This window comes from Amblyomma maculatum, chromosome 1 (genome assembly GCF_055883805.1).
Source record: "Amblyomma maculatum isolate TAMU_Amacu chromosome 1, ASM5588380v1, whole genome shotgun sequence".
NCBI lineage: Eukaryota > Metazoa > Arthropoda > Arachnida > Ixodida > Ixodidae > Amblyomma > Amblyomma maculatum.
Window position 1 is genome coordinate 425,046,845 of NC_139344.1, and position 27,436 is coordinate 425,074,280.

At 43.0% G+C, this 27,436-nt stretch overlaps 1 protein-coding gene across 2 annotated transcripts in view; it reads left to right on the forward strand.

Moving 5' to 3' along the window:
- The window catches only part of LOC146209280 (uncharacterized), a 99,714-nt gene that overhangs the window by 58,608 nt on the left and 13,670 nt on the right, over window positions 1-27,436 (forward strand). For both annotated transcript variants that reach the window (XR_014706176.1, XM_084598888.1), the window contains exons 12-13: window positions 1,578-1,639; window positions 6,957-7,107. Coding sequence is in view for 1 of the 2 variants with exons in the window: in XM_084598888.1 (XP_084455014.1) it covers window positions 1,578-1,639; window positions 6,957-7,107 (213 nt within the window). In the remaining variant the exon portion in view is untranslated. The remainder of the gene's footprint in view (window positions 1-1,577; window positions 1,640-6,956; window positions 7,108-27,436) is intronic.

Consider the following 27,436-nt stretch of genomic DNA (forward strand, 5'->3'; position numbering starts at 1 on the left):
TTTTAGCACAAATGCCACTTTAGGTATTACCATATTTACTCGCGTAATGAACCCACTCGCATAATGAACCCTCCCTCCACTTTTGCCACTGAGAATTAAAAAAAAAAATTGTAATGTGTCTCTTCATTTCACACCGTCGCAGCCCACAGCGCATTTCTTGGCAGCGTGCCAAGATACTGCGCAGCGTTACCATCCCAGTGCATATGTATCTTTTGAAGTAAGCTCTTGCGGTGAGGGAGGGCAGGGGCCAACTTGGCAAAGTGTCAGGGTCCTTGACTGGTAAGCTAGCTGCCTCCATGGCTAGCAGCTACTTGCTCGGCTCGTCTGGTTGTGCAAGCATGCTAGTTTTCAGTCCGGCCGTATCAGTACATGCCGCGAAACGCGTGGAGTGGCAAACGCTGAAAAATGAAGGTGTCATGATTGCAGCTGACCACGTGCTTTCGTTGGTGACTGATGGGTGGGAGGGTAAACGACTCACAAACTCACAAAAAAAAGTTTTTTCCTGCATAATAAACTGCCCCCAAACTCTCATCAATTTTTCTTGAAAAAAGGTGGGTCCATTACACGAGTAAATACGGTATATCAGCAGCAATAGTAGCCGTCCCACAAAAGATTGTAAATTGGCCAGAAAGCACCAAAACAGTGTGGGGTATCTTTCTCAAGTACGCCATCACAAAAAACTTAGTTATATTTAAAAAGGTTAGATCTAAGAGCACGGCACATCAGATGCACTGCAGAGAAGAGTTCATAGCAACAGTGTGTCCTCCAAAAACAGTTCACTAAAATAAAGAAAATATGGGAACAGGTGTGCAAATTCTGCAGGAATTTTACTCCTTTCACATTTCCAATGCTCGTCACGCCCGGCATACAAACAACATAACAGGAACAGGCCAACGTTTTGGACGAGCATTTTTCCAAAGCATCAAGCTCGTCCATTTACACAAGTTCATAAAGCACAGAGCTACAGGAGAAAAACAAGTACAGGAGCACTTTTTAAAAGTTATTATTAAATTATACGCTCCATTCAGAGCTTTCAGATTTGACTCGAATACTTGCAAAGACCACCTCTATGGATGTCTTGCAGTAGAATATTACCGCAAGTAACTTTAAGGGGTCCTTTAAGTGCTGTTCTCAGACCGCTGAGACTACCCTGCCTTCGCTGCAACCAGAAGCATGCTTTATTAGGATTGCTGTTCATGGGACAGGTGGCTTAAGTGTGGTCAACAACACTGGTGCCAAGCAAATGGCATAGGTTGCCATGGTCATTGATGTCTTCACTGAACTGGCGCACAACGGAAGCATGTAAAATGTTAGTGCCGTCGTAGTCAATCGTGCTTCACATCTCGTGCATTTGGTTGGCACTCGTGCTGGCTCTGTTGTGCGTCACACCTATACAATGGAGTGGGAGGGGTTGAGAGCTGAGAGGTGTATCCTTGGTAGGTTTATGTGTGACTTTGACGTCGGAGGACAAAAGCGCTGCTCTTCGTTTGCAACAAGCTCCACCTTTCTGTACTGTGCATTAAAGTCAAATTGTCGGGCTGATATCGTGAATACCTGTCTTGTGTTTACCTTTGCAGTACTGGTTGCAGCTGATGGCCATTCTGGCGAGGGGCAGCAAAGAGGGAAACCCCAACGACTCGTGAGAAAACAATCCATTACTCCTCCTTTTGCTCGAGACTTTTCTTTTTGCTTATTTGACTGTGCTTGTACCCATGCTGTCTAGCCAAAACGAGGTGTACGATTCCTGTCCTGGAAGTTCTGGAACTATGTTTGCCAAAACTGCGAATGGGCCTTGTGGCTTGCAAGTGTTTGTAGAAATGGTCTTCTATTTTTTTTTTTTTTTGGGCAGTACGTGTTTGCTGGGCACATCTTCGTGATGCGAATGAAAACTCGCTTCAGTTTTTGTTTAATTTCTTTTTTACTTCTCTTGTTGCGTTTGTAGAAATGGTCTTCTGTATTTTTTATTTTTTTTTTTGGTCAGTACGTGTTTGCTGGGCACATCTTCGTGATGCTAATGAAAACTCGCTTCAGTTTTTGTTTAATTTCTTTTTTGCTTCTCTTGTTGCGGCCTTTGAATAATTCCTGAGAATAATAGGGGGTGACAAAACGATTAAGGTGCAGACTTGCACCTACCTTTTATTACATAATACATTAGGATACAAAGCTTTGCAATTACAAGAATATAGCAACAAAAAATAACACGAACATAGGAAGTTTACAAGCACGACAAAGCAACATCAACCTTGTGTTTATATGCATTCCCTTTGTTCTGGTTATTTATTTTTTTTTTGATGTTTACGGGAACAAATCTCGGCCGTGGTGGCTGCTTTTCGGTGGAGACGAGAAGCTAGGCATCCGTGTGCTGTGCGACATAAGTGTACGTTAAAGAATCCCAGGTGGTCGAAATTTCCGGAGCCCTCCACTATGGCGTCTCTCATAGCCTGAGCTGCTTTGGGATGGTAAACCCCATAAACCAAACCAAACCATTTTTACCGTGTTCTTAAATCTGTGGCACTGCATATGGCTCTATGTCACAAAAACTAGTTCCGAGCTTGTTCTTTGGGACTTTTCTTTTTGTTCTTTGTGTTCGTTTTTGCACAATATTTTGTTCCGTTAAGTTATCAAATACAGAGTATTTCAGCAAACACTATTAAAAAGGTCTAGAAATAGGAAGTTCGAAACAGAGAAAAAGTATGTTCAGGAAGAAACTTTAGATAACATACTGCAAAAAAACTCTTCCAATCACATTGCTAGTGAAATGAAACTCACTTATTAACTTTTGGCCGAGGGTGTGCCTATGTTAAAATTTTTGGATGTGAATCGAGTACTAATATGAAAAAAAAAAAAAATGCATTTAAACATCAAATCGAATAGTGCAGAATATCTCATTGGTGAAAGAAAAATTAAAAATTAAAGAAATAGCAAATATAGAATTCTAATTGCACACAATTGCTATACCCTAGTTAAAAAATCCAGTACAAGTTTTATACAGGATTCTGTACACCAGTTTTTTGCACGAGAAGGACCTGCATGAAGCTGAGTGGAGGTGTCATATCTGCTGAATACCACTAACTCACATTAATTCCTCACATTAATTCACATTAAGGGACCAGAAAAAATGTCAGAATAAACTGAAAGCTCAAATTGTCTAATTAACCTGAAAAAACTTCCGAAGACCTTTTGCCATCACAGTAACTTTATCTGGTAAACACCTGCACAAATGATTTTGTGCATTTTAAATGAAACTAAAGTGAGAACAATGTTTTTTCTTTTTTTTTTGGTTTCAGTAAGTGTTTCGCTTTGTGCACACTGTTGGGAAGGCCCTCTTCACAAAACTGCCCCGTGGCGCTTTGAGGACATTTCACTGCACACGCAATATGTGAAGCATTGTGGTAGAGTATGCAGCGTTCCGAAACTGCAGTGAATTCGCAAATTTGTATTTGGTAATTTTAGAATAGTAGTCTAAAAGTTTTAAAGATATAGCAGTTTTTCAAATTTGAGTTGAGTAATAAACATATCTGTATCGTATTCAAAATTTTGGTTATTCGCACACCTGTACTCTTTATTTAACATAGTCAGGTGGTTATTTACTGGGTAGTTTGGAGCCATGGACAACACAGTGCCATATCAATTTTGAAACAAAGAAAAATTTCATGCTTTAGCAGGCTTGTCACACTAGCACGATACAATGCCAATGGTATGCCAACACCATGTCTCTTTATGTCTGTGTCTATGTCACGCTGCGCCGATGGAAACAATCGGCCGTCGGTTGGCATCGGTGCTGCGTAGCTCGCAAGACTGCCATCGGCACATCGGCACCTGCGAAATCTCCCGCCAGCTTGTGCTCTCTTGTTCTGACTTTTCTTTTGTCATTACTATTCATTTTCTAAATGGCTCTTTGGTTTTGTTTTCTTGTAAAATTTTAATTTGAAGCTACGCTTTGTTTTATTTGTTTTACGTCCCATTGCCGTTAACTAGCATGGACAAAGATGATTTAGTTGTAATTCTGTTTAATACATCTGACCATACCATAACAAGCTCTTCACCTGTTGTGATTATGGGCTGAGATTGAATACCTTCAGTACTTCACTGCAGTGGTTGCTGGGTCAAAAAGAAAGGGCTCAAAATATAAAAGCCGCCCGAGCCAAATAAGAAGCAGTATATTAAAATATATATAGTGAGAAAAAATCAGTCGATATTGTCGACCATATACCCTGACTGCTCATTGGAGGGTCAAATTCTAAAGTTAAAGCTCAGCTACTTTGGTCATCTGATGAGAAGAGAGGAGTCGCTGGAGAAAGATTTGATGTTGGGAAAGGTTGAGGGTCGCCGGAGGAGGGGTAGGCAGCGAACGCGATGGTTAGATGGCATTCTCGAGGCATTGCAGATGAAGCTATGTGATGTTAAGAAGATAGTGAGAGACCGGAAAGCGTGGCGTGACATGGTCCATAGGGTCACGAAGAGTCGGACACGACTGAACGCCTGAGCTGAGCTGAGTGAGAAAAAAAAAAGAGAAACATTAGTACATTTTCCTCTTTGAGGGCTTGATCCTATGATCACCCATTTATAGCCTATTATGGTAACTACAACATATGAAGACTAAGCCTAATTGCTTTGTAGACCCACAAGTATGATTTTAGCTCAGGCTGTATTTTGCAGTGTGAAGTTTACAAATGTGATAGGAGTGGCCAGAGTTAACTGTATATCGAGACTTCCAGCCTGCTGGGAGTATACAGTTTATATTTTTAATCTTGCCATGCAGTGCAGTACAGTCAAATCTCGATGTAACGAATCACGCGGGACCGCAAAAAATTGTTCTTTATATTTAAATATTCTTGGAATGAAAAATTTTCAGTTATAAGCCAGTGGTCAAACCTAGGCACGAAAATGACATACCTTGGCAGTAGGACCATGTGCAGTTAAGCAAAATATCAAATGAAAGCATTTCACTTGCTTCAAAGCTCATTTATTTGAATAAATCGTATATTTTCTTCTGCCACATGCAGCACACATGACGACGCACTACATTCCACCACTACAGCACATACACCTTCCACTTTGCGCAACACCTCATCAGGTGCGTGGTTGAACCGAGCGACGAAAGTATGGACTTTGTCCATGCGCAAAAACCATTATGACCTCATTTTCAGTGCTCCCTGAAGTTTGAAAATCATGTTTCGGTCTTTCAAAAGGATCACGGCGGTCCATGGGGCTAGCTGTCTCCAGAGGCCGATTCACTTTTTTGCTGCGTCGATTTCTTTGGCACGTTTGCTGGTTGCAGTCCTCGTCAGATCTGCACAAACTTCGCAACAAGATAATCCGCGACAACAACAACAACAACAAAAAAAAACTGCATATGCGAATGGCACGAAAGATTGACCGACGAACGACACACAACACGGGAAGAAAGAAGGCGAGACTGCTAGGCCTGCTCGCTATTAAACCACAGCCTTGTGGGGGCGCCAGAAGCTGGCATTAGATGTGCTGATAATGACAGCTACAGCCCACGGGCTATTCACACAGAAACGATGGTTTTTGTTTCACGCGAGTGTTGCGACGCTGTTAATTTTAGCCGAATTCATAATACTGATATTCTTAGGCTATAGAAGAAAAAATAAAATATGTATGTTATTTTGAAGTTACACTATATTTAAATTCGTAATTCTGAAATTTATTTACATTGAAAACATGGGAAATCTGCTGATTATTTTAAAAAAATTTGTTAATGTGGTGTTCACAGAAACGAGATTTGAGTGTAGAAGGTGGAACAGCTGGCAGATATCACGGGGCTTGCCGCGGAACCGGCTGCTGGTAGTTCTGCCAGTTGTGCTCTTTCACACACACACACCATACTCTTGATGCACATGATGTTATGCCACAGCCATTTTTTGCATCCACAGCAGTAAGATATGACTGTGTGCATACTCCCAAGTGCAGGAGGATTGGCAGCTCTGGGCTGGCTCGGGAAAAAAATGTGGAAGGATAAAATGCGATGTAGTCAGTCTTTGCTATCTCCACTGCCTTCAAAACTAATTACCACGCAGAAATAATAACTCTTTTGTTTTCTTTGCATTCCATTAAGCGACTGTTAGGAGAATACGCATGACTTGGCAAAATACATAACGCGTTCAGTTTGAACTGGGCGCTATGGCCACTGTAACTTGTCATCAGCCAGCATTGTGTTTCCACCAAGCTGTGTTCAGTTCCACTTTTTATAGAAAAACTGACAAATTTCCTCCCACTGCTAGGCTTTAGAGAAAGACTTATTGCGAAAGCAATACTATGCTAGGTTTCGGCCCGTTGCGTAGTCCGTGGCCGCAGTCATGAATGACCTTGAACAGCCGCGAAGAAAAAGAAGACGACGAAGAAGAACGCTTGGTCACCCGCAGCTAATGCTTTCGCTCCATATTTGGTTCAGCAGCGTTGAACCATGTTTCTTGTTTCTTTGTTTTTCAAAAACAGCCGCTGTTCTGGCCGCGGCTTTGCAGTACCTGGCCGCTCTATAACACTTAACTGCTTTACTTGAAAAGCTCCTTACAAAGTTGTAATTAATTATACAATTTGAAGAGTTTTTATAGTAAATTATGTCTGCTGTGGCTGAGAGTTTGTTCCTGGTAACACTTAAATATTTATTTTGAACTTCTTGTTAGGAAGTTTTTAAAGTTTGCTGAAACACCCGGGCATGCTGAGCAACTTGCCCGGCACTTCTTCTCCATTCATATTTTGCTTGTGCAATTTCTATTCTGATCAGCAGTGCCTTGTGAGGGTCACCTGGCACTGTTTTTGTTTACAGGTGTTAGCCTTGGAGGCTGACCAGAATTTGTGGTGGTGAACGAAACCCGATTTTCACTGCTCATTAGTGCATGCCGGTCTGCTTGATGTTCGTACTTCTGTACATTGTTGAAGCCGGTGTTGAAGGGGCCCAGGCAGAATTTCTGCGTGGTTGCTTTTTGCAGGGTGGATTCGAGCGAGCTGTCATTTTATGACCGCTCTTTCAACAAGAGAGGCTTGTCAGCCTTCGTGGATGCTTTCGACAACCAGATAGAGGTTCAGCGGGTGTCCCTTCGGGAGCATTGCGAGCTACGTTGTAGGCTGAAGGACGACATTGTGAGTGCAGCGTTTCTTGCATTCACATCTGTACTTGACTGAACTTTTGCTCATTTCGCTTTCTTCCTGGTTAGCTTCAAGGACACCCAAAACTATTTTGGCTGTTTATGACTTTAATAATGAAACCTCATTGATACGTTTTTTAATAATTGCAGGGGAAAAAAAACCCCATGAAAACGTATGAACCGAACTGCCTAATTATTAAAAATTTAAGTGCTGAATAAAGCACAAAGGCATTTAGAATAGAGACTTGCAGTGCATAAAAGTATAGATTAGCATTAATAGATATCCACTATGCACAGCTCTTTTTTTAGGTCTCGCAGAATTCAGTCCCTATTTGCGTTGTCATCAGCCTGGAACAGATTTATTCACAAATTCGGTTCGTAGAAGGTAATGATGAGCCGGGATTGCTTCCTTGGCTATTTCCAGATGTTTTTCCCCCTTACACCTGTGACATGTGGAGAAATCATCGTAATGGTTTGCAGTCACCACGTTTGTGCTTATGCTGCGTCCCACAGACCCGGCTCACTCGTATTCAAACAAATATAGTTGTAGTTATGAAATGATTCCCTTCTATGCCGTTAAGGCATTACAAAGAATCCACCGCGTTGCTTCTCATCATGTCATGATTCCATGGGAATGGGCGGCTCGTATGTTAACGTTCTTTGATACTTACCCCCCCCTTCCCCGTTGAACCTAAGCACTGCTGGAAAGCAACTGTGGCAGGTAAGCTCCGCTGATCGATTTTTTATGTCATGAGCGCTCGCTAACACTTGTCCGGTCGGTCGCAAAAACTATTATACGACCACAGCTGGGAAATTGTGTTATCTGGGAACATACTAACTGGGAGAAAAATAGTGTAACTCTGGGTGATTTTTTTACTGCCCATGATTTTGAGATAATGAAACGGGAAGTGGTATGAACCGGAATGTATCAACGAGGTTCTAGTATATTTTTATCCCTGTTTTAACTGAACTAAGTCCAGCGTGCATATGCAATGACCCACACTTATTGCTGGGCTGAAATTAGGTTAAAAGTGCGCATAATTTACAAGCAGCGGGTGTGCATGATGGCCCCTCCGCACCGGCTGAGTGGTTTGAGTGCTTGACTCTTTTTGCAGCTTCTAACCATTACCCTCAATCTCAGAACAGAAATTTGTCCAGGGATATCACAGTTCAGTTCAGTTACAACACTGAAGTAGCGCAGGACTATGACACTACAAAAGTATACTTCAGAATTGAGCCCAGAGACCGGTTTGGTCCTGCCCATAGGAGCCACTTTGAAGGAAAATGCAAGGTGACCATGTGCTGTGCGTTGTCAGTGCATGTTAAAGGATTGCAGGTGCAGAAATTGTGGCATACCTCACAGTCAGTTTGCGCAGTTCTCCGAACAGTGGTCTGCAAAGATGGTTGAGCTGTGCAGAAAAGGAAAGGGAATGTTTATTTAGCATGTGCACACCCCAGACTCTGTCCTATATGAGCTGGTACGCACAAATAGCAATTGAAATGCTAGCTGCAGTGATTCAGCAAAGTGTGTGGCGTAAAGAAACTAAAGCGACCATATTGAAACATAGCTTTGTGATGTTTATTTGTTTGCAATGAAAGTCAGGTACATGTGGTTTTAAAACTTCTTTTACTGGGAAGGGGTGCTATAAGATTTGTTTGGAGTGTTGATAGCTGTGCACAATTGATCCTGCATCATCCGAGATTGCCATTCAAGATTATCATGCCTTGACTCGAAATCTCTTCATTGATTTTAATGACAGTGTGCTCGAGACTGGTGGTAATTCTGTTCTTCGGCGATCGTGGCGATCATCACCTCCCTTTCATTTTCTGTGAGCACATGGAAGCCTTACTGGCTGCCAGACTGCCACTATCACCACGTGAAATTATTATGCTTTCTACCTTAGGTGTCACATGCTGTACATTGTTTCCAACATGGGATAGCTTTTTCAGTTACAGAAGCTATATTCCCCCTTATTTGCTAATGCTTCCCACATTGTGTATCATGATTGCTATGGTCATGAAAATGAACTGCAGTGGAACCTCAATTATACGATTTTCAGCAGACTATGCAATACTGTCGTATAATCAAAAATCAAAGTATGTCAGCAGTGGCGCACGGCCTTGTGCCAAATGACCGCCTTGAAAGCCCGTGGCAACCAACACTAGGTAATTAAATTAACAAAGAAAAAAACCAGGCATTTTTTTTTAACTGGTTTGAAAAAAAAAAAGTAATCTTCATTACCATTGAAAAAAGTTGGTAATTTTCTTCTGCGCCGATGCCCAGCTTCGACGCATTAGCTTTCTTTTGAGCGCTGCGACGTCCGCCAGCAGATCACCAACATCGTCACACGCGCACGCAAAGCGCCGTCAACAGGAATCCCCGAGCTGCGTGCCTGTCGCAATCATTCCACAAGAGTCGCCTCCAGGACGGCAAGCTTTCCTTCCTTCGTAGCTTTCCTTTTGATGCCAAATTTACTAGCATTTAGGAAGATGCTTTCCCTTTTGGCCAGAATAGTTTTCAGGGATGACTCCGGATTGTTGAGGTCGCGATCGATGCCGGCCTTTGTTGCACCCGTTCCCTTTTCAGCTTCGATAATTCGAAACTTATCTTTGAGGGTTAGCGGTTTTCGACTTTGCGACATAGTGAACCACGCTACTTAATCACAGCCGAAAATTCCATAACTATGTTGCTTCGGAAGACTCAGATCACGTTCTGATAATCGGCACGATTGAATTGCCAGCAGCGCCGAGCAGATTGATCCAGGGTGGTCGAGTGAGCTGCTGTGACAGTTTTGTATCTCAGAAATCAAATTTAGGCGGGCCTAAAATTTACTTCCCGCTTGCATCTTAATAAATGTTGCATTATGCTATATTATAGGGACCTGCAAGTGTCCTTTATTTTCAACGCCCGAAATTGATTGTCTTTTTTCGTACCAACATAAGTGGAGCACATTTTTGCCGCTAGAGGGCTAGTTGCTGGTTTCTAGCAACAAACAAAAAAACAAAATAAAATGGCTGTTGAGGCTGCGGTTGCCGTCCAGAGCGGTTCAGGCACGTATCTCGACAGGTGGAGCGATAATGTGCATGTGTTATCGACTGGCTGCAGTGCACCTTTATTGGCAGTGCACCTTTATTCACACGAAGTTTGCTTTGTGACGCCAGCGCAAAGTTTCTGGCGGAGCGGAGAGGAACTACAAAACTTATGCACAGCCACAGCCGCACAGCGCACAGCTGTCTGTGGAGCAGGAGAATGAGGGAGAACAGGCGCGTGCAGATGCGTGCAAAGCAGGTGATTTTTGCCAGTGGGGTTTCTTATTTTTGCTTTTTTTTTCGGTTCCCTGGCTGATAAAGAGGCTGGCTGGAAATGTGTTTTTTTTATCGGTGCTTTCGAAAGCGAGAAATTATGATTTATCGCTGTGAACATTGTTTTCAAAGAGCGCTTGTTGGCAGGCTCAGGCATAAAAAAAAAAAACATGAACGCGAATTCGCTACTCGAAGGCAAGAGGCAAGCAACAGGTATTTTGAAGAACTTGAGGCGGCACCTCTTGTGTTATTAAACTATGAGTGGTGGTGGTGGTGGAGAGTAAAGAAGTTCGCACCGCAAAAATAGCTTTCAAAATTAGATTTTTTTAAAGCGCATCGCAGTTTAATCATATTGCACCTTTCTTCTTAGAAATTGACTACAACGAGAACTGGGCTAGGAGAAAAACAACCGTGCGCAAGCAGACAAGCACTCAGATGCTGCACGGAGGACACGACGCGGCTGGGCATGCATACCCGGCGCTTTTTAAAGGCCAAGGAAGTAGTGGTGGGGAGGGAGTTGATTTTTTTTTTTTTGGTTCCTCAGCTGCAAAAGTTGGTTCTAAACTTTTTTTTTTGTCAATTCGAAAGCACCGAAATCTGTCCCCGCTGTTCAGTGAAATGAACAGTGTATTCTTTTCGTGGAGACTCATTGACACGCGTGTACACAGCGATGAGTGTGGCTATTTACTTGGATAAGGCCCACTCAACCCTCTTTGATGACGAACGCATTAGTCAACACCCGGACAAAGTCAATGAAACTGAACGTTGCCATCTACAATGACCCATTCACTTCAGCAGGATGACGACTACAGCTACCGACAGGCTACCGGCGCTGTGTTGCCTGTCTTTGTGCGTTTTTGATGTTTTTCTTACACTGGCACAGAAAACACCTTACCCTTTGGTTCATGCCGACAGCGGCCAAGGGAAATTCGCTGCTGCGGTGCTGCCGTCCCAAATCAATGACCTATCTACCTTTAACGATGAAGGGTTTCTAATGGCCTGGGCCACTGACGAGAAGCCGAGGCATGTCACCGCTGGTTTATTCACCGGGCCACTGGTACTCTGCGCTGCTCTGGCCATGCACAGAGCAGCGCAGCGCCCCTTGGCCCTGGTTTTCTACCCTATGCCGGCTTGCATTTGCAGAAGGCTTTTTTTTTGACGGTCGATACCAGTCAGCTGTCGTACGAAGCGGGGTCCGTCTAAAATTATGTCATATAATCGAGGTTTCTGGTACATTATCTCTACGGGGATTCTGCCGGGGCACTGCAAATTCGTCGTAAAATGCATGTCGTCGCATAACCAGGGGACGCATAATCGAGGCTCCACTGCGGTTTGAGAATTGTTTGGGGTTTTTGAGTGTCAGAGCAGTTCTCTTTCATCTTCCTCAGGCGTGCATATAGATGTGCTCAGATGAGAGCGGTAATTCGAGGTCCCATGACCATTTTTTGTTTTCAGTGTAATTTTTATAAGGGGTGGGCAAATTTTGAACACAAAGAAATGAAGCTTAGTTTTGCAAGATATGACGTAATTTTCTCGGGAAAAAATTGTGTATCACTAAAGTTGGAAAACATTGTTTTTGCTACTTCAAAAAGTTGAAAACTTGGAGACCTTCTGCTTGCACCCTAAAATTTTGTCATCCATTATTTTTTAATCACTAAATTTGTGGAACCTTTACTTTTCTAACAACTATTAAAAACCTGTTTTCTTGTTGCAGTTGATTTAGCAAAAAACCATAACCATTGCTCCAGGAGTGACGCGCTACAAAAAATCCATTTTCAGCCTTATATTTCGGCATGTGTGTTATGTTGTTTGCACTAAAGCTTTTTCTCTTTATTATGCAGGTTATGTTCTTAATTTCAGGCAAAATTTGGAGCTGTAGACAGCTAGGTGTGTTCTCCACAATCCATCAAGTTTGTCTGAAATTTGAAAACAGCAAAAAAGGGGGCAACTTGGATGCCAATTTAAGAAAAAAGTAAAACATCACCATCGATCTTCATCACTACCTGAGAAATATAGCAGACTAAAAAAGTACTGCGTTATATTGTTTAAAATTATGAAAATAAATATAAGCTGAGCAGCCCTACATTTGGCACGACTCAATAAAGTGTTGCCACTGAAACTTTTTTTCTGTTATCCAGGCTTTGTTCTTTATTCCTGGAAAAATTTGAAGTTCTAAAATTGTCTGTTCTTTTTCCATACTTTAAAATCAGCCAAAATTAAAAAGTATTCTAAAGTGGACAACTTTGATTCAAATTTACAAAACTACCACACTTCACTTTTTATCTAAACCTCCTAAAACTGTCGTAAGTACATTATATATATCTTGCACTAAAAAGTATTGCCTTATGTAAATTAAGATATAAAAATAATATAAAACTGAATACATGTTTTTGTTCTTAGAAATGCTTAGGACTCCCCCTAAGGTGTAGACATCAAAAATTGCATACGCGGCAGCATACGCGACAGAGCACGGTGGTCTGGTGGCGACAGCGGCGTATGTTAGCGGTGCTGTCACAGGCGTATAAGTTGAGGGCTTGGCAGTAAAACTTCTGCAACTTGCTCCTAGATAGTGCGTCGAAGTGCAGGGTCTAGTGATGGGGTAATTCCGGCAGAAGCAGGGAGGAGCGACAGTTGAAGAGCCACTTCTTCCCGTATAAAGGCCTTGATCTCGGGAAGGAGGGAAGGCGGTTCAGAAGGTGTTTTAGTCGAACGTTCAACTAGCAAGCCGGTCTCTTGCGTCGTCTTTATCTGACGTCTTCTTTGTTAGCGCGCGCCTTTCGACATACGCTCGTCTTCTTTACGACAGTCACCGGGCGTTGGTGTGACGCTACAATTAGTATTTGCTAAATTTAGTTACATTTTATCTATATGCAATATCTAAAGCCTTCTCAATGCTTATAGAGTCATTTGTTTTCTGCCTGTTGGTAGGTGTGATGATATCTCAAAATGGAATTAACTCCCTATTTCTAGCGGCTTCATGGGAGTACACAATAAACAAAGTGCACAATAAAAAAATACAGGATACAGAAAAAGTTCAACCCTCACTGGCATTCTCCTATGAAGTGACTAGAAATAGGGAGTTTATTGCACTTCAAGATATCATCAACCTACAAACAGGCAGAAAGCAAGAGACTCTATAAGCAAATACTAAGTCGAATTTTGAGCTTACTCCTTAAAAGAAGTCCTAAGCACTTTTAAGAACAAAAACATGTTCAGTTTTATATCTTTGTAGAGAAAGCTACACTACACTACCAGGGTGTCTAGAAACCTGGAAAACCGGGAATTGTCAGGGAAATTTTATGCACCGGGAAAAATCAGGGAAATGTCAGGGAAACCATCAAAAATTTCGCCAAGTCAGGGAGAATGACACGATATAGGCAAGCGTCATGTTTGTAACCAAAGGCAGTGCTGCGATCGGTAGCGACATGAGGTGTAGGCAAAACACAGCGTACCTACACTGCGCCAAGCGACACTGCCTTCGAAACCAATTCGCACGTGCGAATATTCTGAAGCGTAAGCTTCACTTGTGCATGGAAATGGTTTTGTTTATGCCTGGAGAGTAGTTCAGAACTTTATCAGCCGATTATTTCTGGACTTTGCGAAGAGCGTTGCATTGGCTTCCTTCTCCGTGGTCTCAGCAACGCGCGCTTACGGTGGGCACTGTAGTGACTGATTAAGTTAAATGAAAAGTAAAAAGCACAATGTATATGAAAAACTAACAGCCAACATTGTTCAACTCTCTTACGTATTGCTAGCGCATGCAAGGACGACGAATGAATGAGTGGAAGTGTGTTTTCCATATGACGAGCTCCTTTGTTCTTTCTGCTGAAGCACCTTCATTCTAAAGAACTATTACCAATTACAATAGTGAACTAGAAATCATATTTCTAGCTCAGTGTACCGGCAACTTAAGTCAGAATTTCGCCAAATAAGAACTCAATCTTAGTTTTTAGTAACATATTCGCCTAGTACGCGCTGCTAACTTGTTTTATCTTGCTCGATAAAAGTACATTTGACATCTGTTTCATCGTACAGACGTAGCCAAGGTCATTCACAGGTTAATATATACATGAAGGCCCGTAAGAATGCTTTCATTTTTTTCTTTTTGCAGTTTAGGAAAAGTGCATGAGCGTAATAAAACGTTCTTCACGATCGCTTGCTGCAAAATTTGCGCAATCTGCTAAGCTTTTTTTAATATACTTGGGAACTTTTCATTCAAAAGCGTGTCATCTTATCTGCTTATTTTGCACCCCCGATAGCTGGTTCCAGTTTGGCACATTAAACTTCATGTACCATATATATATATATATATATATATATATATATATATATATATATATACCATGCCTCAGCTGTTTGATCAGATCTACGCTGTACGTGGATATTTAATTTGTTCGCCAAAATCTTAGTGACCTTCAAAAAGAAAGTTTAATAATCTGAAAAATAACACCACGTGACTTAAATTTGCCCAGATCCTAACGATGTTTATTCGCTTTTTAGGGCGGGTGAAAGTGATATTAGAGAAAAGCTGCTTTATAAGTTCGGAGCTGTTTCGTCAATATCGCGCTGGTGTGACCGCTCAAAAGTATTAGCAGTTACCTTCGCAGCAGCTTTTGTGTCCTTTTCTATATGAACATACGTACGGGCATAGGTGAATGGAACTGGCAATGCGCGGCGCTTCTTATTATGACTTGATATAGTATATACAATAAAACATGCACGAGCTACAGGCGTTTTTTATTGTGCTATTCGTCGTGCGGCCGAACAGCAACCACGACAATTAAGAGTTGCAAACAAACTATTCAAGTTTCAGTGCAGAAGTGCAACGCACGTTAGCCGCGAAGGCAATCCGTCGCCGAAGGGTCTACTTGTCGCGCTAACGTCCCTGCCCATCGTTCTCTTATTTATCCTACTGCAAGAAACATGTGGAACAGGTGCCATTTTCTTTTTTGTGTCTCATGGCGCAACCAACCGCACCACAGCTTGCAGCAATATCAGGAATAATGCCCAAAAACCAAGCAAGCGCCGCTCATCCAATGCAGACGACCCAAGCTTTTGCCTACACTAAGAAAGTCACTGCTGTCGCCAGCGCCGCCACATCTCCACTGACGTCACGGGCTGACGCTTGTCTATATTCTGCAGTGCATTTTGACATCAAGCTCACGCGCAGCAAATATGTTATTCATGCAGTTTTTTTTTTGCGCTGAGAATGCGGCCCCCACCGCCGCCGCACCGTAAGGCGAGGCGCGATATATTACTTTGACGCCAGCGCATGGCTGAGCTGTCACAATAGAAGAACCAATACGCACGTGAGTTGGGTACTCAGTAAAATATACGGAAGGGCTATGTGTAGTACACGACAAAAAGCAGGAATAATTGCGCTAGCAGTGGCCAGTCCGAAAGCGGTCGGCGAGCTGAGCTACAACTGAGCTACAGCTGAGGTTCGTTGTGAACTCTCTCGTCTTTGCGATCTCTCCGCATGTTCCACACTTCGTGTGCGTGATAAAATTGCTTAACACTGTCGTGCCCACAATCACGAACTCGATGCCGGCATCTCATTGTCGAGATGAAACTCGCGTTGGATCGCGGACTTGCCCGACAGAACGGACTTCCGCTGTAGAGTAGTAGTACGTGGCAGCGGCATCAACTTAGTGTACCGTGATCCGGGATGCAATTTGCGCTGTAGTTAGAACCTGTGGTGTTGTCATCAAGCAGCATGGTTGATGGTCCCTGCACATCTAACAAGTGTGGCACCGGCTGTAACTCTGGTCCCTACGGTACGCTTGTTGCTGGGGTCTTCTGGTTTTTGTACCACGTCCGTTTCTTACGGCTTCCAAAGGCTTTTTGCGTGCACGGTTGCAATCTACAGTTTTCCAGCATCTTGATCGCAAGGAAAAGCTCTGCATAAAGCTATGCATCGAGAAACACGAGCGCAAACGGAGACTCGCATGAAGCGGCGCCCAGGATGGTAAGGTCTCAAATTAGTCTAAATCTGAAAAGAGAACGAAACAGATTAGTAAGAAGTTCAACTAATTTGCGATGAGGGGGAGGGCAGAAGAGTTCAGGATCTCGCTACAGAATAGATATTTAGCTCTAACCGAGGATGACGACATTAGCCTAAAAGCAATGAACAATAATTTCAGAGATATCATTACTGAGTGCGTTGTAGAAGTAGGCGGTAGGATAGTTAGAGAGGATACCGGTAAGCTGTCTAAGGAGACAAAGGATTTGATTAACCCCTTCACCGTTTTGTTATATCAACAAATTTTTTAACAAAACTGCTTATTTTTTTTATTCCTGATTTCGGTTATTATTGCAATAAAAAGCATGCATTCGATCTTTAAAAAAATTTTTCAAGCAAACACGAAGTCCAATTAGCACATTGAACTTTATTATTTTTCACAATACGGAAGAACTGCTCAGCACAAAGTCATCACTGTCATCCTTGCTCCCTGAAACAATGTACACTTCAGTGTCTGAATCACCATCGTTTGAAGAAGATGACGACGAAGAAAAGCGTCGTTTCCGAGAAGACGGGCCAGCAATGCACGCGTCACCTCCGCCGGATGCCATTTTTAAAACCCATGTTGCCATATGAAAAAGATGTTTATGTGGTAGAAAAAAACCGAATTATCAGGTCAGTGCTGCTATCTGTCGAGCAAAATGCCATCTAAGCCACAAACGAGCGCTGCTCGTCCGAAACGCTGAAGGGAAGAACCTATTCAGCGAGGACGAGCTATAGTCGTCCAAAACGGTTTGGGGACGGCTTGGCAAGGACGAGCGCAGCTCGTCCGAAACGGTTAAGGGGTTAAGAAACGCCAAAGTATGAAAGTTTCTAATCCAACAGACCGGATAGAATTGGCAGAGATATCAAAGCTAATCAATAAGCACAAAGTGGCCGATATAATGAAGTATAACATGGAGAAAATTGAGCATGCTGTAAAGAACGGGAGAAGCCTTAAGCGATGAAGAAGAAATTGGGCATGGCGAAAATCAGATGTATGCGCTAAGGGACAAGGCGGGCAATGTCATCACGAATATGGACAAGATGGTCAAAGTAGCCGAGGAGTTCTATACTGATCTCTACAGCAGCCAGCAAAGTAACGACAATAATGAGATTGGCTGTAGGGAAATGCAGTCAGACGTTCCGCCAATGACAAAGAACGAAGTTAAGAAAGCATTAGAAACTATCAAAGGGGAGAAAGCAGCTGGAGGGGATCAGGTAACTATAGATTTGCTGAAAGACGGGGGGGATATCGTGCTGTAAAAACTGGCCACCCTGTATATGCAATGTCTGGTGTCATCGACGATACCGGGACTATGGAAGAACGCAAACATTATCCTAATTCATAAGACAGGGGACACTAAGGACTTGCAAAAATTACCGACCAATTAGCTTACTGTCTATTACGTATAAGGTATTTACCAAAGTGATCACTAATAGAATCAGGGCAACTTTAGACTGCGACCAAGCAAAAGATTAAACAGGTTTTCGGAAAGGATACTCTACTATCGATCATATCCATACCATCAACCAGGTGATAGAAAAATGCTCGGAATATAACCAGCCCTTATACATAGCATTCATTGATTACGAAAAAGCATTTGACTAAGTAGAAACCTCGGCGGCCATACAGGCATTGCGAAATCAGGGTGTAGACGAGCCGTACGGGAAAGTGCTGGAAGATATATATAGAGGGTGCACAGCAACCATAGTTCTGCATAAAGAAAGTAAGATTCCTATAAAGAAAGGTGTTAGGCAAGGAGACACTATCTCCCCAGTACTATTCACAGCTTGCTTAGAAGAAGTATTCAGAGACTTGGAATGGGAGCAGTTAGGGATAAGAGTAGATTGAGAATACCTTAGTAATCTGCGATTTGCTAATGACATTTCCTTGCTAAGTAACTCAGGGGATGAATTGCAAAGAATGATTGATGACCTAGACAGGAAAAGTAAAAAAGTAGACTTGAAAATCAATATGTAGCAGACTAAGATAATGTTCAGTAGCCTAAAGAAGGAGCAGCATTTACTTTAGGTAGTGAAGCACTGGAAGTAGTAAGTGAATATATCTATTTAGGACAGGTAATAACCGCAGATCCGGACCATGAAAGCAAAATAACAATAATAATAAGATTGGGATGGAGCACATTTGTAAAGTACTCCCAGATTATGACTAGCAGCTTACCGGTATCGCTCAAAAGGAAAGTAAACAACAGTTGCATCTGACCTGCACTTACCTATAGGGTTGAAACGTGGAAGCTAACAAAGAGGGTACTACTTAAGTTGAGGACAACGCAGAGGGCTATGGAAAGAAAAATGGTAGGGATAACGTTAAGAGATGGGAAACGTGCAGAGTGGGTCAGAGAAATAACTCAAGTCACTGACATTCTGATGGAAATCAAGAAGAGATGGGCATGGGCAGGACATGTAGTGTGAAGAAAGGATAACTGATGGTCGCTTAGGGCAACAAACTGGATTCCAAGGGAAGGAAAGAGTAGCAGGGGACGGCAGAAAATTATATGGGCAAATGATGTTAAGGAGTTCGCAGGGGTCAAGTGGATGCAGCTCGCACAGGATCGGGCTAATTGGAGGAATATGGGAGAGGCCTTCGTCCTGCAGTGGGTATAGTCAGGCTGAGGATGATGATGAAGATGGTGGGGATCGGCCGGCTGCTACGCTTGTAGCGCGCGAGAATTTCGAACAAAATTCCTCTTTTGGGGGGGCATTTCGTGGCTGCCGTGACATTTTGAAAGCCGACTTTATCCCATTTCCTGACCTAATTCAGTGTTAGTAATATCAGTGCGGGTGCTAGAAAGGATAAACGTTCCAAAAATGTGTTTTTCTTGAAATCGATTTTTTACCATTTTTGTGCGTTCTAAGACTAGCGTCTCCCCTTAAATAACTCTACGGCTGTTATCTTTAAAAATTTTTGCTCCTGCAATCTTGAACTAATTTTATTTTCCAGCTGATTGCGCATTTACCAACAATTTGAAGGTTTGCAACTTAGATGCAGTTTCCTTTAGTGGCCGCGGGCGCCGCCACTATTATACACATTGGCACGGCCGATCTCGAGACCGGCCGTGATTTAGGGTGCCTCGACCGCATCAAGGCACCCTATATACACTCGAATTTTGACCAATCAAAACCGCTGTTTTTTTTATTCATGGAGCCTGTAGGAAATTTCGCAACTGTTAATATCAAAGAGGATCTTGGTTTGGGCTAGTTGGTTCATAACAATCACGAAATAAACACAGTGCGAGGAAACAGGGCACAGGAAGAAGACGCATACAAGACGCCAGCGCCAGTCCCGTCTTGTGTCTTCTTCCTGTGTCCTGTTTTTTCGCGCTGTGTTTATTTCGTGATAGTGTCAACGAGCTCTGTTATGTTAAGGCTGGCATCAGTGCGCTTTTATTCTTCAGTAAACTTGCGACTTTTCTTAATGGCCATTAGCACTAATAACAGCCTTTTAGTATTGTAAATTGCAGTATATGATTAATAAATAGCTTTTTGTTGGGAATTATTCGTCAATGCTCATTATCATCAGCAGCTGTACATTTGTGAGCCTCTTCACTCCTCAAGGAATTTGACCTGAAATATTCAGGGAAAGCCTGGAAAAGTCAGGGAGATTTAAAATAGTGGTTTACTAGACACTATGACTACCTTTCGCTAGTTTCGCGGTGCCTGAAAAAGAGCGGCAGTGCACATGCACCACTACCATGGTGTGAAGGTGCTCGAGAATGAAGGTAAAAATAAACACAAAATGGCGGCAAGAAAAACAAAACAACTCTAATTTAACACTGAAGAAAAGCAACACACACAAGCAAAAAAAGGAAAAGAAACTCGCAATAACAGGAAGATAATCACAAGAAAAGGAAAGGTTCACTTATGTGTTTGTGTCCTTCAACGTGGTGGTGCGTCTGGCGGAGTGGTCAGTTGGAGTCGGCGTTTCCGGGTGCGTCCTGAATCGCCGAGGCGGGTCAACGGCCGCACTACAGCAGGCCTCTACGCTGCAGCCTGGATCCGACGCATCTCATACGCGTACTCCAGATGGCTGGAGCAGCGTGTGGTGGGGACGCGGGCAACTTGTGTTCGGCCAGCCGGCTGGTGGCCACGTCATCATAGCTGCTGAGAATGTCCGAGTCCAGCTACACCTGAGTCTTGTAGCTCAGTCAGATGCGTCTGGAGTCAGGATCGGGTCAATCTGCAACCCCAGACATCTGTTGCGGAAGCCCAAGCCTTGTCTCTCGGGTCACCAGCAGGAACTTCTGTTGTCAAAAGCGATATCCGGGTCTGCAATCCCGGATGTCTGGCAGAAGCTGAAGCCTTGTCACTTGGGTTGCCAGCAGAATCTTCTTTCATCGAGAGCGATATCCAGGTCTGCAATCCCAAATGTCTGTGGCAGAAGCCCAAGCTTGGTCACTTGGGTCGCCAGCAGAATCTTCTTTCATCTAGAGTGATATCCGGGTCTGCAATCCCAGATGTCTGTGGCAAAAGCCCCAGCTTGGTCGCTTGGGTTGCCAGCAGAATCTTCTTTCATCAAGAGTGATATCCAGGTCTGTAATCCCAAATGTCTGTGGCAGAAGCCCAAGCTTGGTTACTTGGGTCGCCAGCAGAACCTTCTGTCATCATCATCATCATCATCATCATTTATTTACCCTTAAGGGCCCTTTTGTTAGGGCATTACATAAGGGGGGGAACAACCGTGACATAATACATTGATCGATAATACAATAATATAAAACAGAAATACATGGTACAGGGTTCATCTTGTAACTATTCTAAAAACAAAACATCAACGTTAAACATCAACGTAAAAGACACTGCTGCTCAAGAACAACCTGAAAAAACAACACGCACTAAGAAGCGCGGAAGAATCATTCAGTACTTGAAATGTACTGTTAATAATTGCCTGAATTTATTTGGTTCTGTTTCAGTGACAATGGCATCAGGGAGTTCATTCCATAATGAAATAGCGCTGGGTAGGAAAGATTTATTGAAAGAGTTAGTGGAGCCGTGTATGCGTTGTAAACTTAAAGAGTTAAAGAGTCGGCGTGAAGTGCGAAGCGGCGTGTGGAGGACAGAGGATCTTAGCTGTGGAAAGTTGTAATATAATTTGTGGAATAAACAAAGCTGTGAAATTTTTCGCCGAAGTGCCATGGGTTGAAGATAGAGGGATGATTTGATAACAGTTACGCTATGTCGTCTGTCATACTGCGATGTGATAAAACGGGCTGCGCGATTTTGGATGGCCTCGAGCTGATTGATTAGATAGGTCTGATAGGGATTCCAGATCGCTGAGGAATATTCGAGTTTGGAACGAATGAATGTTTCGTAGGCGAGTTGGCGGATAGAACGGGGTGAAAAGGCGAGGGATCGTCTGATGAAACCAAGCAACTTGGAAGCATGCTTACAAAGGTTTTCAATGTGCTCAGACCAGGTTAGTTTATTGTTTATAATGATACCAAGATACCTGTATGATTCTGCTTCGGAGAGTGGTATAGAATTTAATGAGTACGGATAGCTGAGGTTATTGTGCTTTCTTGATACATGCATAAACTTACATTTAGAAATATTCAGTTGCATTAACCATGTGGAACACCAAGTTTCTATGAGATTTAAGTCACGTTGAAGCAGAGACTGATCTTCGTTAGTAGATATGCGACGGTAAAGGACACAATCGTCGGCAAAGAGGCGGATACAAGATGAAATGTCCTTAGGAAGATCGTTGATGAATATAAGAAAAAGGAGTGGTCCCAGCACCGATCCTTGAGGGACACCAGAGATAACTTTAGTATTTTCCGAACTGTGGTGCCAATAACTGTATATTGTAGGCGGTCGCGAAGAAAGCAATCAATCCATGATAAAGTCAAAGGGTCAATGTGGACGGACGAGAGCTTTGCCATTAAACGCCGATGCGGAACGCGATCGAATGCTTTGGAAAAATCTAGGTACATAACGTCAGTTTGAAATAAAGAATCTAGGTTTAAGTGAAGGTCTGTGGTGACTTGGAAAAGTTGGGACTCACATGAATAGCCTGACCTGAAACCGTGCTGTTTTTCATAAAAGAAAGAATTATTGTCGAGGTGTGATGCAATCTGTGAGTATAAAATGTGCTCCAGTAGCTTGCATGGAAGGGATGTTAATGAGATCGGGCGGTAATTGGAAGGATCGGATCGATTACCTGCCTTGAACACGGGAGTTACTTTACTAGTTTTCCAATCGTTTGGTATTTCACCACAAGAAATGGATTGGTTAAAAATAATTTGCAAGAAATGGCTTGAAATGCTCACTGTTCCCTTCAATATTTTTGCAGTTATGTTGTCCGGCCCAGGAGCACTTGACAACTTAAGGTTGTCAATGAGTTTGCTGATACCCTCATGGGTTACAAAAACTGGTGGCATTTGGGAAAAATTAGTGGCAGGTATTGAGGGAATATGGAGTGCAGGTTCGCGCGTGAACACAGAGGAAAAATAAGAATTCATGACGTCTGCGCGTTCATCATCAGGGACATGTAAGCCGTCTTGGTTGAGTAAAGAAATGTTTTGAATAGCGCTTCTGCTTGGAGTGACCAGGTTCCAGAATTTTTTGGGGTTAACGCGCATGATGCTTCCAAGATCTTCATGAAAAAATTTCTTTTTAGAACGTCGTAGTAAGCTAATATATTCATGTAGGCACTTGCTGTATTTTTCCCATTTTTCAATTGAGTTCATCAGCATGGCCGCACGGAAGAGGTGCTTCTTTTTGTTTGCTAACCGTCGTAGGGCGTTGCTAAACCAGGGCTTATTAGAATCACCACGTATGCAGATTAGGGGAACACAGGTTTCAACAAGGGATAAGATTTTATTCTTGTAGAGCAACCAGTTTTGTTCTACTGATCTAACTGGTGCGGTCTCTTGAAAAAAGTGAAAAAGCGTTTCTAACTCACGGTTAATAGTGCAAAAGTCGGCTTTATTATAGTCTCGAATATACTTTAAGGAGGGTTGCTTGGTGAGGACAGGAACGGAAAAATTGAAGACAAGCACTTCATGATCGCTCAGACCGGTGACAGTTGTTAACGACTCAATCAACTCTGGATTGGAGGCGAGAACGAGATCGAGGATATTGCCACCACGAGTAGGCACTTTAACTGTCTGGGTGAAGTTAAACGTGAGGACCAAGTCAATAAAATTTTTCGATGGACCAGAATGTGCTGACAGGTTTCCCCAGTCAATATCGGGAAAGTTGAAGTCTCCACAAAGTAGAAAGTTTGCGTGGGCGAAGCGAGAGTTTAGGTCAAGAAGGACCAAGTGTAGGTCAGTAACAAAGGAAGAGTCACAATTTGGGGGCCGATAACAAGCAACGATCAGATTTGTACAGGTAGGAAGGGCTAGTTTAACGCAAAGTATCTCATGAGAGCAATTAAGGCCAACAGGAGATGAATGCAATTCTGATTTTGCGAGAATAAGGACACCACCACCCCTTCTTCCCGCTCTGTCACGCCTGTAGGCAATAAGGGATTTCGTGTTGCAAAAAAGCTCTGTGTCCTTGATGTCTGGGGTCAGCCAAGACTCGGTAAAAATAGCAATATCCGTAGAACTATCTTCAAGGAGGGCTTCTACGGCATCTTTCTTTGGGAGGTAACTGCGGATATTTGTTAATAATATAGTCAGGGGCTCAGAATTCTGCGCCCTCCTATTAGTTAATGAAAATTGCTGAGGAATGGCCCGTAGAGGGCGGAAAGCAGGTGGTGGTGGTGGCTATGACAACGACAGCTCTGTTACGGAATCGGTTACGTCATTGTAGACGTACTGCTTGCTATCAATCACGAGTTTGTTGAAACGTATTTTGAAAGCAGCGTTAGTCTGCTGAGCATAGGCGAAAAGTTTTTTTCGGGCCAATCTGACACGGGCTGAATAATCTTCGCGAACAGTAAACTCCGAGTTTTTCAGCTTTGATGTAGAAAAAAGGATGACTGATTTGGTTTTGAAACGCGCAAATTTGACAATTATGGGGCGATTCTTTGTTTCGAGTGATATCCGGGTCTGCAATCCCAAATGTCTGTGGCAGAAGCCCAAGCTTGTTCACTTGGGTTGCCAGCAGAATCTTCTTTCATCGAGAGTGATGTCCGGGTCTGCAATCCCAAATGTCTGTGGCAGAAGCCCAAGCTTGGTCACTTGGGTCGCCAGCAGAATCTTCTTTCATCGAGAGTGATATCCGGGTCTGCAATCCCAAATGTCTGTGGCAGAAGCCCAAGCTTGGTCACTTGGGTTGCCAGCAGAATCTTCTTTCATCGAGAGTGATGTCCGGGTCTGCAATCCCAAATGTCTGTGGCAGAAGCCCAAGCTTGGTCACTTGGGTCGCCAGCAGAATCTTCTTTCATCGAGAGTGATATCCGGGTCTGCAATCCCAAATGTCTGTGGCAGAAGCCCAAGCTTGGTCACTTGGGTTGCCAGCAGAATCTTCTTTCATCGAGAGTGATATCCAGGTCTGCAATCCCAAATGTCTGTGGCAGAAGCCCAAGCTTGGTCACTTGGGTCACGAGCAAAATCTTCTTTCATCGAGAGTGATATCCGGGTCTGCAATCCCAAATGTTTGTGGCAGAAGCCCAAGCTTGGTCACTTGGGTTGCCAGCAGAATCTTCTTTCGTTGAGAGTGATATCCGGGTCTGCAATCCCAAATGTCTGTGGCAGAAGCGCAAGCTTGGTCACTTGAATCGCCAGCAGAATCTTCTTTCATCGAGAGTTATATCCGGGTCTGCAATCCCAAATGCCTGTGGCAGAAGCCCAAGCTTGGTCACTTGGGTCGCCAGCAGAATCTTCTGTCATCGAGAGCGATATCCGGGTCTGCAGTCTCAAATGTCTGTGGCGGAAGGCCAAGCTTGGTCACTTGGGTCGCGAGCAGAATCTTCTTTCTTCGAGAGTGATATCTGGGTTTGCAATCCCAAATGTCTGTGGCAGAAGCTCAAGCTTGGTCACTTGGGTCTCCAGCAGAATCTTCTGTCATCGAGAGCGATATCCAGGTCTGCAATCCCAAATGTCTGTGGCAGAAGCCCAAGCCTGGTCACTTGTGTCGCCAGCGGACAGACGCAGCCGAGAGACTCTTCCCCCTGACTCTTCTCTTCCGTGTCCTAGTCCAGACTGCGCTCATATCTCCACCTGCTGCATGCTTCACGTTGCACTTGTTCAATGCGCCACGCATTTGTTGCTTTTTTTCACATGGCACTTTCTCAATGCGCCACGCGTTTGTTACTTTCTTTTCTTCATCGTCTTCAGTGTCCTACTTACTTGGCGCTTGTTCCTCACACATGGCAACCAGTGGACCGTTCCACAGGTGTTCTGCTACTGCGCTCGCTACAGAGAGGAGGAGGATGGTAGCGGCACCCTGGCAGATGCATGCTCCAGCATGGAGAGAAAGAGAAGGGTAGTTTCCGCATTGCACATGCGCGACGCCCTGTGGATAGCTGACTGAGTGAAACAGAAAAGCGTCTGCTGGCATCACACGTGCAGGGCATAAAAGTACATTCTGCCTAGAACGCTGGTGAACTTTGATGTGTTCAACAAAACGCTGGTCGTGTTTGATGCAGCGCTTGGTCGCCCCCAGCCAAAGCTTTCGCTCCGCCTTCGGTTCAGGGCTGCTGAACCCCTGTAATTTTTTTAATATTCTTAGTTTATTTAATGCATTACTTTTTAGTCCATGATAATGTACTTAGAATTGTTTTAGGAGATTTAGATAAAAAGTGAAGATGTGGTAGTTTTTAAATTTAAATCAAAGTTGTCCACGTTTAAATATTTTTGAATTTTGGCTGATTTTAAAATGTGGAAAAGAATGTACAACTCTAGAGCTTCAAGTTTTGCCAGGAATAAAGACCAAAGCCTGGATAATAGAGAGAGGAAGTTTCTGTGGCAACACTTCACTGAGTTGTGCCAGAATGTAGGACTGAATATTGACAATTATCAGGACAAATGCTCAACTTATATTTATTTTTATAATTTTAAACAATATACTGCTACACATTTTTTGTCATATATCTTGGGTAGTGAGGATTGTTGAGAGAGAGATTTTAATAAAGATCGAGAGTGGTGTTTTTCAAAAATTGCCTCTTTTTTTTACTGTGTTCGGATTTTAGGCAAATTTGGTGAGTGTGGAGACCGCAGCTAGCTGTCTAGATGTTAAAATTTTGCCTGAAATTAAGAGCATAACCTGGATAATAAAGAGAAAATGTTTTAGTGCAAACAACATAATGCATCATGCCAGCACGTAAGGTTGAAAATGGACCTTTTTGCAGTACGTCTCTCCTGGAGCAATGTTTGCGATTGTTTGCTAAATCAAGTGCAACAACAAAGCAGGTTTTTAATAGTTCTTATAAAAGTAATGGTTGCATAAATTCAGCGAGTAAAAAAGTAATGGATGACAAATTTTTAGTGCGCAAGCAGCAAGCTTCCAAACTTGCAACTTTTTGAATTGGCAAAAATGATTATTTCCACCTCTAGTGATATATAACTTTTTGCTAGAAAATTGTTGCATACTTTGCAAAATTAAGTTTCGTTCCTACGTGTCAAGACACTTGCCCACCAGATATAAAGATTTAATTGAAAGCAAAAAGGAGGTCATGGGACCTTGATTGCAGTTCTTATCTGAACACACCCATATATCCCCATGCCACTTTTTTCTCTAGTATTCCAGGTACAAACCCAAGGGTCAATTCATTCTTGCTTAGTACAGTACGCTATGGTGAACTGATGACCACATGACTAAGTGGCTGCTTTGTTGATTATGTGCCTAGTTAATTGGTTAATTATAATTGAACTTTGGGCTGCATCATCAAGTCATATACTGTTGGGTAGCTTATGTCATGTATATGTGCACTGGGCTACGTGCAATGGGCTACTTGCCGGTCTTAGTTACCCTTAATAGGGCAGCTGGGGTTAAAAATAGAACTCAGTGCTATAGCATCATGTCCTACATCGTTGGACAGCTTACACTAAGTGAGATTGCACTGCATACTTGCTGTTCTAATGGATTACCATTAGTTAACGTTTTG